At 47.9% G+C, this 12,143-nt stretch overlaps 1 protein-coding gene across 1 annotated transcript; it reads right to left on the bottom strand.

Moving 5' to 3' along the window:
* Positions 1-1,036: 1,036 nt before the first annotated feature.
* Rassf10 (Ras association domain family member 10) lies at positions 1,037-4,525 on the bottom strand. Its single transcript, XM_070019410.1, has one exon. The coding sequence runs from the start codon at positions 4,311-4,313 to the stop codon at positions 2,802-2,804; it is 1,512 nt and encodes a 503-aa protein (XP_069875511.1). The 5' UTR covers positions 4,314-4,525; the 3' UTR covers positions 1,037-2,801.
* Between the last annotated feature and the right edge of the window lie 7,618 nt (positions 4,526-12,143).

The following is a 12,143-nucleotide window of genomic DNA, read 5'->3' as shown; positions in this document are numbered from 1 at the left end:
CAGTTTGCCTCAATTTCCCAAAAAGGATTAAGGCTGTCATGTCATCCTCTCCTCCAACTCAAGGGTTCTTCCCCAGATATTGATGTGCCCTGGAAATTACTTTTCCTGGGCACTGATATCGTAGGGCAATCACTGCCCTAGGATATATATTCCCTCATTACTGGGGTCAGAGGACTAGGGGAAATCCAGATACATTTGGCAGGCATTAAACACTTCCTATGCAAAGATACTACCTATAAAAAGCTATTTCATAGGTATAAAGCCCTTCATTAAAAGCCCTTCATCAAAGGATCAATTGTCTTATTGTCCTCCCCTTCCCCCTTCTCTTTTCACCTTCTCACATGAGAGAAGGCCTTTTAGGAATATAATTGATTTGGATGAAAACAAAAATGAGTCGACTAGGCTATCGCTTTATATAAATAAAGCTGCCTCTGCTGCCTGAAGAGTTGACTAGAGAAATATTCTCAGGTGGTCAGAACAGGGAAGGTTCTAGAAACAGAGCACTAGAAAAATCCCACAGTTCTTCACCCTGTGATGTGGCTTGTTTGCTTTACAGGTTTCAAGTATATTTGCTGACGTCAGCAGCCCTTCAAAGTTTAAAAAAATAATAGTGAAAGGGAAAACAGCCCCTTTCTGCCAGGCAGTCTTGTTCTGCCAACTTCTGTGTTCGTTCTAAGTTAATAAACGTCCCAGAACCAGCTCCCCTACCACCCTGGGGGGAAGAAAAGCACAATAATTTTAAAAAAAAAAACACCAGGTCAGCCCATTGCCAGCATAAACCATTCAGACAAGTAGCATTTGTCACAGTCTAATGAGGATTTTACCTCTGCCTCCAAATGAAAGCTATTATTAACCTTTGAGTTTAAGGAATCGAATGACTGAGGACAGTGGGTTTCTCTGGTCCCTTCCTTATCTAAATCATGCTCAACACCCAATCCAGAGATGTCTTCGGCACCAGACACAACTGAAAAACCATAATTATGCCAAGTAAGGTCTTTTGAAAAACATCAATTTACGGAACAGCCTTTTAATTCTGACTTTATTTTTTTTTTTTAAAAATCTGAAAACACACACGTGTTGTATAATACCACGGCAGGACGTAGCAGGCGTGTTGCTAAAAAAGTTAGGTCAGGAGGGCAGGCTCCTGTTGGCCACTGAGGATCTTGGAAGCAAACAAGCTTCTCCACAAAGCAAGGTCTCTTAGGCTATCTTTACTTGTTGGGTTGAAACTGGAGCCCTTTGCCAGTTATGCCGATAGCAGGCCCCTGCACCTTGCTGGCACCACACACATAACCCATTGTGGATATCTCTGCAGGACAGATTAGAGCACATTCCTCAGAAGTACAGCCCTCCAGGGGGAATCAAGCCAGCAGGCTCCTTCCAAGGAGCCAACAACTCCTACAACTGATAAGTTTTAATTGAAACTACTGGCACAATTACGCTGAGTGCCCACTGGCTCTCTCGCCAGCTAAGGGAGAAGGTGTCACACGCCTCCCTTGACTTATGTAGAGCTGTTTGCCAGGCAACAGTAATTCAAGTCCTTAGCTCACTTTAATATACTTTCACTGGTGCCTTTAAGTGCTGTGGTTAATCAACTTGCTCACCTGAGGTATAGGATAGGATTGTTTTCTCTTTTCCTTTTGGGACCTGATCTGGTAAACACTGTCTCAAATTAAGTTTGAACAAAAGTTACTGATTTCCAATCAAAGAAACTGAAGTCAGACTTGGGTTTGGGTAAAATTCATGAAGGTCATTGTTGGTTTTAACCATGTCACTCAATTTAACAGTCCAACACTCTACAGAAATCTTTGCTTTCAAGTCTTTGTTTAAACCAGCAGAGCGCTTTAAAACAGTAAATTTAGATGTGCATAAGGAGTTCTGCAACTTCCTTTTATTTTTTTCTGAAATAACAGTGAGTCAACACAGAAACAGTATAAACTAAAGGACAACACACCTGCCTTTTCAGAAACACAGCCCCAAAGGCCCAGATTAAATTTTAACCAGGGATTATGTTTGCCAAGCCTTCATATCTCAAAAGGGTTATGTTTGGCTTTTGTAATAATAAAACGTTATTTTGGAAGGGGGGAAAAAGAATCCCATTTTAACACATTCTCTAGTAGGAGGAAATAAGAATTAGACTTCAAGACAGTTTATTTAGCCTTTGAAAGAATACAAAAGGCAAATGACTTAGCAGATGGGTAATTCCCAAATCTGCAGAATCTCAGTGCCTATGGGTTTGATCAAAGATGTTAAGCAAGGCTGGGACCAACACCAGTGCGTCCTCTTTGGCTAGTTTTAACATGTTTACAGTCACAATTAACATTCAAGGAATTTCCTTTTCATCCAAGTGTTTAAGAGCGCTTTGTGCCTGCCACAAACGACAGTTCTAGCTGCTATCAGTCCTTCCCATATAGAAGAATAGTGAATTCTCCTTAATACTTTTCTCTTGTCCTGAAAATGGGCTTGGACCACGTCGATCTCCCTGGGGTGTTTGTTTTCTAATATAGGAAGGTTCTCACCTCTTCACTGTTCTTTCTTAAAAGAATGCACACCCAGCTTCCTAGTCCCTCGCCCTCTTCCACACTCACCCCGGAGTCAGAACATCACCCAGTCAAGCAGGTGTCCCATACCATTCCCCCATCCCCGGAGGGAACCAGCGCGAGCTCTGCGGCCGGGCCGGGCGGGCGGGCGGCAGGAGCTCTGGGCCCCGCACCCCAGCCCGACTTCACATCCCTGAGTTGGCCAGACCACTGCGTGCCATTAGGGAAATGTGTAGGTCTCGTCTCCCTCCCCGCTTTTTCTTACACAAGGGATTCGCACACGGGTACTGAGTCCGAGTCCTGGCTGTGCATTGAGCTGAGCCCTGTATCTGAATCCTCATCATTGCCGGGACAGCTTTTGGCCAGTCCACGGGCCTGGTCCACCCACATGTCCGCGCAGGCGGGAGTCTGGGATTCCCGAGAGGGTCCCGCAGAGTCGGGAGCCCCGTCCTGAACCAGTGTCTGCTCCAAAGTGCGCCAAGTCTGGAGAAGGCCCTGCAGCTCACGTTCCTTGCTGTCCCACTGCTGCTGGCTGTAATCCAAGTCCGCCTTGACGGCCTCCAGGTCCGTGTTCAGCCGGAGCCCGATGTACAGGCTGGTGCTGAGCTGCGTCCTGACCCGCTCCTGCTCCAGCAGCAGCTCGCCGTCTGAACTGCTGTCGGGCTCCGGAGGTTCCTCCCGCGCCGCCAGCTCCTCTTGGCGACGCTGCATCCACCTCTGGTTGAGCTCCTCCTGGATCTCGGTGGAGAGGTGCTCCAACAACTCCTCCTGCTGGGCCCGCTGTTCCTGCAGCTGCAGCAGGTCGTCGCAGCGCCGGGCCAGCTCCTCCAGGGCGGCCGCCTGCGCCTCGCCGTCCAGGGGCGCCCCGGCCTCCTTCTCCGAGCCTGGCACCTCCTCAGGCTGCTCTCCCGGGATGCACCCGTCGAACTCGATGCCCGCCCCCACCAAGTAAGTGTCCTGCACGTAGTTGACCCCATGACGCCGCATGCGATCCAGATGCACCTTGGCCTCGTAGCGGTCGATCTCGCGGTCCAGCTCCCGCAGCCGCTGCACCTGCTGGCGGATCGTGTGGTCCTGGGAGAGCACCAGATGCACCAGCGTCTCCATGCGCTCCACCGACGCGCTCTCGGGTGGCGACGAACAGGACGAGGCGGTGGACGACGAAGTGGACGAACAGGGCGACGACGGCTGCTGCTGGCGCCGCCGGTTGAGCTTGGCCAGCTTGCGGAAGGCCTTGCGCACCACCCGCCGCTGCTTCTCCTGGGTCAGGGCCAGGCTGGGCCGCGCCGGGGCTCCCCGGGCGAGGCAGGGGCGCTCGCGGCTGAGCACGACCCGCGCCTCGGCGCTGCGGGGCCCCGAGTTGGGCAGCGACGCCTCGCTGCGCACCAGCACGAAGCGCACATTCTCCTGCTCGTCGCCCCAGGCGGCCCAGAGGCGCAAGATGCGCGTCTTGTTGGGCAGGATGCGCTCAAAGCCGCGCCACTTCTCCACGATGCAATAGCACTGCGGGGGCCCGCACAGCATGCCCTGCGGGGGCAGCGAGTCGTCGTCGTCCTCCTCGTTCTCGTCCGGGGGTTCGGCCAGCTCCCCGGAGCCCGGTGGGTCGCCCGCCAAACCCCGTCGCTGGCTGCGTCGCTGCCTCCGTCGCCGCCGGCAGCCGTCCTCCAAGAGTACCCGCACCACGTCCGAGCAAGTGGTGCGGCGGGAAAGGCCAGACACCAGCTTCTCCTCCTGGCAAATCCACACCGATATCTTCTTCTCCGAGGGATCCATGGCGCAACTGGCTCGCAAAGTGGCAGGTCCGGCCGGGTCCTGCTAGCGCGGCTGGGACAGCGGCGGGCAGCCCGGATGAAAGAAGAATCCGTGATCCCTGGGGGCCTCTGGCCGTTCGCCCTCCGCTGCGCACCGGCGGCGGGGGTTGGCGCGGGCTATAGAGCCACCGCGCACGCCGGGACGCCGGGCCCCAGCGAAGACGCGCGCGCGGCTGGGGCTCCAGCCTCTCTGGCTCGGCCCACCGTGCCCGAGGCCTCCGGGGTTTGCTCCTCCCCCACATGGCTCCACCCCTTCCCGCCCCCAGCGCCCAGACCTGAGGCCCCGGTCGTCGCTGCGGGCCGGGCGCGGCGCCCAGACTCGCCCCTCCCAGTCTCGCCGCGCCTCGTCTGCCCCTCGCTCTGGTTGCTGGCGGCCTTGAGTCCAACTTGCACAAGCTCTTTCGCGAGCCGGCACAAGGAAGGGACTCGGGGATCTCTCTCTGCCGCAGGGTCTGGAGTCTGTACCTCACCTGATATCCGATCAGCTTCGGGCCCCCGACTCCTCTTTTGCATCTAGAGTTGGCTAAATGCATGTTGATCTAAGTTTCTCTCTGTGTCCGGCGTCCTCAAGTGCGGCCCTGGTCCTTCGGGACAGCTGGATCTGGAGAGTATACTTTGCATAGAGGAAAACACGGAGTCAGCCAAGGGGCTGTTAGGAAGACCACTGTAATCGCGTCGCCTGACCAGTTCAGAGCTGTAAGCGCTACTTCTTTCCAGTCTTCCCGGATAGGAAGCCACGACCAAGTGTAGGTATAGGATGGCAGACTCCCAGTTCCCTGCAGGTCATGTCTGTGGGTCTCCACAGGGCCTCGATTTCCCACAGCCTTCTTGGCAGAAAAACTCTTGATTGTAAGTGGAGTTTGGGGCTCAAACCCAAGTTGCAAGCTTTTACTTGTCTGCTTCTATAAAGAGAATCCACCATGGTCATTAATACCTTTGTGGTCTTTTATTTCTTGATATGCAGATGGAGGTCCAGAGGAGATACCAAGTTTCACACCACAAGAAATCCAGGGCCATAGGCAAATGGCCTTGCTTCCTCAGCTGCTGATGAAGACCGACCTTTGTGTGCAAATCTTGCTCTTAGCTTATCCTTGGGAGCACTGATCTGACACACTCACTCTTGCTTCAAGACCTGGATGGATCAGGTTGCTTCTTAGATTAAAGCACTTTCTGTTGATTTCCCTGATTCATACAGTAAATATTTACTAAGATTACACTGGGCTCCAGGTCCTGCGCTGAGGTTTGATCATGAACAACAAATCACCAGCCCTGGCCTGCAAGGAGCTCACATCTAGTGGAGCACACAACTGTGTAAACAATTCCAACACAGGTTCTTCAGCGTTGGGCAAGGGAGAGCACAAGGTGCTAGGGGAACCTACCCAACTGCTGCAGTTTCATGGAGCCCCATCTGGGAGTCAAGGAAGGCTTTCTTTCTGCGCAAGTCCTTAAGGACCACTGGAGTCTGCCAAAGGGAAAAGAGATGGAGCAAAGAATGGAACAGGTGGAAAGGACTGATGTGCAAAACCAAGGAATCTAGACATCATGGCAGATACTGGAGGTGTAAGGAGCTTAAGCCAAAGGACCTCTCAAGAAGGTAGACAACAGCTGAATGGAAAGGGAGCAAATCCATGTGTATGCATTTGAATTTCACCTAAAGACGGCGAGAGGCTGTAGTAATAGAGTCAAGACTGCCAACTTCCTTGCTAGGTGTGAGTTTAGGAGAAGTATTTAATCTCATTGAGTCTCAGTTTTCTCATCTATGAAATTATGATAATAAAAAATACTCACCTCATAGAACAATGAGGATAAAATGGCTGGACCTAGTAAGTCCACACTAGAAGTTTTATCAAAGGGTTGGAAACCTGGGAAGTATATTCATTTCCTATTGTTGTATAATGAATTACTACACGTTTGGTGGCTTAAAACAACTTTATAATATTTTACTGTTCTGTAGGTTACAAGTCTCGCTTGGTGTTTTAATTATTCTGTTCGTGGTGTCCCATGGTGTCCACTTCCAAATTCACTCAAGTTGTTTCTAGAATCCAATACCTTTTTGTTAGAGGACTGAAGTCCCCATTTTCTTGGTGGCTGTCAGTAGAATCTCAGTTTCTAGAATGCTTTCTTGGGTCAATTCCACCTCACCTCAGTAAGAATGCCTATAATCAAGAAATCTAATAACAACAGATGTTGGAGGGGATATGGCCAAAAGGGAACCCTACTGCACTTGTTGTAAACTTGTTCAACCACTCTGGAAAGAAGTATGGAGGTTCCTCAAAAGACTATACAGAGGACTCCCATATGACCCAGCAATCCCACTTCTGCGCATTTACCCAAATGATCACAAACAAGACCATACTAAAGCTACCAGCACAACTATGTTTATTGCAGCATTATTTACCATAGCTAAGATATGGAACCAACCCAGATGCCCCTCAGTAGATGAATGGACCAAGAAAAAAATATATATAAATGTAATATATATATATATATATACATATATATGCAATGGAATTCTCTGCTTCCATCAGAAAGAATGACAACGCCCCATTTGTTAGAAAATGGAAAGACCTGGAAAAAATCATATTAAGTGAAGTAAGCCAGACCCAAAGAAATATAGGTCCCCTGGTTTCTTTCATTTGCAATAATTAATATATGTCTAGGATAATTTTAACAGATGAACAGTAAAGCTCAAAAGCTAGGTACAGCTCTCCCTTCTCTTTTCTAGCTCTCTCTCTGCTCTTTTCTAGCTCTTTCTCAGCTCTTTCCTTCTCTTTCCCAGCTCTCTTCTCTTTCCTAGCTCTCTCTTTCCTACCTTTCCCAGATGCTCTCTTTTCTAGCTCTTTTCTCTCTTTTCTAGCTCTCTTTCTCTCTTTCCCAGCTCTCTCTTTCCCACCTCTTTCCCAGCTCTTTCCCAGCTCTCTCTCTCTTTCCCAGATCTCCCAGCTCTCTTTCTTAAAAAAACCAAATTAAAAAAAAAAAAAGCTAGGTACATATGACCATATAAGATGATGCTAAGGGGCTTGGAAGGTAGCTCAGTGGTAGTGCACTTGCCTTGCATGCCTGAGGCCCTGGGTTCAATTCCTCAGCACCACATAAGAAAAAAGCCGGAAGTGACACTGTGGTTCAAGTGGTAGAGCGCTAGCCTTGAGCTGAAGAGCTGAGGGACAGTGCCCAGGCCCAGAGTATAGGCCCCATGACCGGACCCAAAAAAAAAAAAGATGATGCTAAGTGAAATGAACCCCAAGATATAGACCCAAGAGGTTTTTCTTTGTTGTTGTTTTCAATGCACTATGTAATTTTTGGGGGGGGGGGGGAGGGTCTAGTCGTGGGGCCTGAACTCTGGGCCTGGGCGCTGTCCCTCAGCTCTTCAGCTCAAGGCTAGTGCTCTACCACTTGGGCCACAGCGCCACTTCTGGCTTTTTTCTTTTTGCTTATGTGGTGCTGAGGAATCAAACCCAGGGCCTCATGCATGCAAGGCAAGCACTCTACCACTGAGCCACCTTCCCAGCCCCTTTTTGTTTCCTTTGTATGTTCTTCTCCCTCTGGTATATCCCCTGTTGTCACTATACTTGATTTTGGTCCCCTGCATCTTGTATATACTTTGTCTACTTTGGTGAGGGAAAGGGGAATAAGAAAACGCTGAAACAAGGACACAGGATGACCCATTGCAACAATGATACCCACAAGAAGTGAACTTCACAAGTTTGGAGGGGGAGGGAGGGAGGTGGGGAGGGAAGGGAGTGGGTAACAATGCTTAACAAGAAGTGTACTCATGGGGCTGGGAAGGTGGCTCAGTGGTAGAGTGCTTGCCTTGCATGCATGAGGCCTTGGGTTTGATTCCTCAGTACCGAAAAAGCTGGAAGTGGCACTGTGGCTCAAGTGATAGAGCACTAGCCTTGAGCTGAAGAGCTGAGGGACAGTGCCCAGGCCCAGAGTTCAGGCCCCACAAAAGAAAAAAAAAAAGCTGCTTCACTGGGCAGACACATCTGCATTATTTTTGTATCTTTAAGCCAACTGCTTAGTCACTTCAATTACATCTACAGAGTCCCTTTTGCTGTGAAATGACAGAGGTTGGAAATATGAGGCCAGCTCAGAATTCTGCCTTCCATAGGGTGTGACATGATCAGATTTTCCCTTCTGAATCCTCATGCTGTTGGCACTGGGGTCTGTGAGTGGGGGTCTCAGGTGAAGTTAGAGGCAAGGAGACCTTTTGAAGACTGTCCCCTTCATGCAAGAAAGAGATGGTAAGCTGCAAAGAGATTAGTGGCAAAGAGAGAGGACTGGACAAAATTGAGAACTAGGGAGGAGGTAGACCAATGGAGAAGAAAGGCAAAGATTCATGACCAACTGAAGGGGTTTCTTTCTCCCACATATAGTGTCAGAGATGTCTTACAACCTGGCCTAGACACTTCCCCAACTTGTTTGGCTGTCTCTTCCTCCTTTCCCTGTCACTCACGCTTCTTACAGCTTTGAGATCAGCTGCCATCCCAAGTGGAATTTAAGTTCTTCAAAGATGGAGATCATATCTGTTTGGTTCACTTTTGTTTTGTTTTGTTTTGTTTTTTGTCTGTTATGGGGCCTGAACTCCGGGCCTGGGCACTGTCCCTCAGCTCTTCAGCTCAAGCACTCTACCATTTGAGCCACAGCACCACTTCCGGCTTTTTCTGCTTATGTGGTGCTGAGGAATCGAAACCAGGGCCTCATGGATGCAAAGCAAGCACTCTACCACTGAGCCAGCTTCTCAGCCCCTCACTTTTGAATCTTCTGCATTAAGCACAAGACTGGAATATTGTAACTTTATCAGTATCTGTTAAATACATAAAACAGATCAATGAATGAATCCCACATTCTAGCAACCCAACAGCTCACTACTCTGGAACCTGAACCTTAGTACATCCATACTTTTGTGTGTTGTTTTCCTGCTAACTATGATCTCTCTTCAGCATCTATAGAACTCCTCCTTGTCCTTCAAAAACTCAGCTCAGCAGGGTGCCAGTACCTTAAGCCTGTAATCCTAGCTACTCAGGAGGCTGAGATCTGAGGATCACAGTTCAAAGCCAGCCCAGGCAGGACAGTCTGTGAGACTCTTATCTCCAATAACCCACTCAGAAAACTAGAAGTGGTACTGTGGCTCAAGTGGTAGAGCACTAGCCTTGAGCTGAAGAGATGAGGGACAGTGCTTAGGCCCAGAGTTCAAGTACATGACTGACAGGGGGAAAAAAAAAAAAGCTCAGCTCAAAGATTGCTCTCTCTGAGAGCCCTTTCTTTTCTCTTCCAGAAAGAACTGCCTCCCTTCTTTTCTGACTTCATCAATGCAGAAGTCTTAAGTATTGTGATGCTTTTTTATATCTGTTTAACACAACACTAATAGTCTTCAAGAGAATTAATGCATTGTCTTGCTTGTGTCTTAGTCCCAAGTGACTACTGCATCCCACAAATGGTAAGCTCCCCATCTTCCATGCTCTAGGGAACACTAAGATGCATAATTAAGATGCTCTCTAGGGACAGTTTCTTTTTAGAAGCAGACAGATACATGGAATCCCTAATGCAGGACTCTATGTGGAATTTATCCCGGGTTAATTAAAGGACAGAACGATTGATGGGTCCTGGAAAGGTTGAAGAAGGTGGAACTTCAGTAAATGGAGGAGAAAATCAAGGACATCCCTGGTGGAAGTAATTTTGTGAGTCATAATGTTAAGGTTAAGGTAAGAAACTGGGTGTGATAGCTCCTGCCTATAATCCCAGTTACTTGAGAGGCAGAGAAAGGGGGATCACAAGTTCAATGCCAGATGGTCAGCATAGTGAAACCCCACCTCTAAAACAAAAGTTAAAGTAAGCATGCACACAGGCATGAACCAGTGTTCTAGAGGGTGAATTCTAGAGATCACTATGCCAATATTTGAATATCAGCTTCTTTCCTCTAAACACTTAGCGTGACTAGACCTGTGTGGGGTTTTCCCCACCTAACAAGCAAGCAGTCCTTGTTGGATGTCTTCTAACTTAATTTAATTCTGACATTTATCTACCCAGAGCCAGTATCAGATCTCACAGATCAAGGGCTCAGTCTGAAAGACTGCTCCTCACCCACTTCACTGCCAATGGCAGGCCCAGCTTTTATCTGAGCTGCTGACTATCAACCATGCTATCAACCATGGTTTCCACAACCCCGTCCTCAGGTATGGTTAATTTACTAACGTGGTCCCTGAAACTTGTAACACCTGCTCACTTTTACTGATTTCTTGTAAAGGATATTATAAAGGTCACAGAAAAGATGCATAGGGGAAAGTTAGGTGGGAAGAGCCCCCCTGCCCTCCTAGGAGCTTACCCTCCAGGAATCTCCCTCCCTGAGTTCAGCTAGCCAGAGATCCCCAGACCTAGCCCTTTTTTTTTGGGGGGGGGGGGCGGGGGTTCTAGAAGCTTTGTTACATCAGTTGGATTGGCAAAGTCAACTGGCCGTTGAGTAGCTTCAGGCCCTTTTTCTTCCCAGGAGGGAAGAAAGTTGCAGTATTCTGAGCCCAGGGCTGGTTGCTGGGGTAACCCTTCCCCCATCTTGATACATCAGAGTCTCCCTGACTCAATGTCTCATTAGCATAAAGACAGGCATGTTTGAAAGGGATTGTGAAAAAGACTGTTCAACTCTTCTGGATCTACTTCAGGAATTAAGGACAAAAGGCCAAATGTTTTAACCAAAAAAAAAAAAAACCCAACCCAAAACACCCTTACTGCTTTAAATCATTTAGGAAATTACATCGATGGCCGGAGCTGTGTGTGAGGAAGCGTGAATGAGACTGGGGTATGCACAGTCATGCACTGCATAATGACATTTCCATCCATGCTAGCCAGCAGTTAGCCAGGGTGGTCCTATAAAATTAAAATGCAGCTGAAAAATTCCTACCACCTCGTGATGCTATGGCTGCTGTAATATCAGCACAGAACTCAGATGTTTGTGGTGCTTCTTGTGCAAGCAAACCAGCTCTGCTGCCAGCCATAAAAGTTAACACGTGCAAGTGTGTCCAATATGTAATACTTGATCATGGTAATAAGCAACTATGTTGGGTTTATGTTTGTGGTTTATGCATTTACTGTATACTTATTGTTATTTTACAGTGAACTCTTATAAAATAAAAAGATAAGCTATGAAACAGTACGCCATGTTACACTGGCCGCAGCCCCAGACATCTCTTGTTTATCACATCTCTTGATTGCATTCATTGTTTCTCCTATGCATGATTTAATCTCTTGTACATCATTTTCCAAGACAGAAGCAATCTCTGATTACATACATTTTATACCCTCAGTGTGCAATCACTTACACCATCAGAGTTTGTGCAAGTATACGCTGATGTCTGCACAATGACAAGTCAGCTATTGCTGATTGCTCAGAATGTACCCCTATTGATCAGCAATATAAAGGTGTATGTCATAATGCCACTGTAGCTATTTTTTCTCAGCCTTGATTTTCTCATCTAGAAAAAGAGAATCATAATAGAATCTTCCTTAGAAGTTGCCATTATATGAAATGAAATAATGTACCTGGCATCCAACAAAGTCTCATTGAAACATAGCTGGCTTTATCAGCAATTGAGTCTCAGTTCCAATACCATGTCCTGAACCTGGATGTGTATTCATTTGTGAACTAGAAAGAATGGGGTCCTTGACCTTGCTGAAGTCACAGTCAGGATGAGTTTGTTTAGAACCAAATTTGGTTAGATTAGTAACAGATACAGCCAAATGTGTACATGGTCCAAAGACACAAAGGTTTATTTTCCTCTCACATAATAGTCAAAGTAGA

The sequence above is a fragment of the Dipodomys merriami genome, unplaced genomic scaffold (genome assembly GCF_024711535.1).
Source record: "Dipodomys merriami isolate MVZ:Mamm:240054 unplaced genomic scaffold, mDipMer1.0.p SCAF_133, whole genome shotgun sequence".
Lineage (NCBI taxonomy): Eukaryota > Metazoa > Chordata > Mammalia > Rodentia > Heteromyidae > Dipodomys > Dipodomys merriami.
This window is presented reverse-complemented; position numbering and strand designations above follow the sequence as displayed.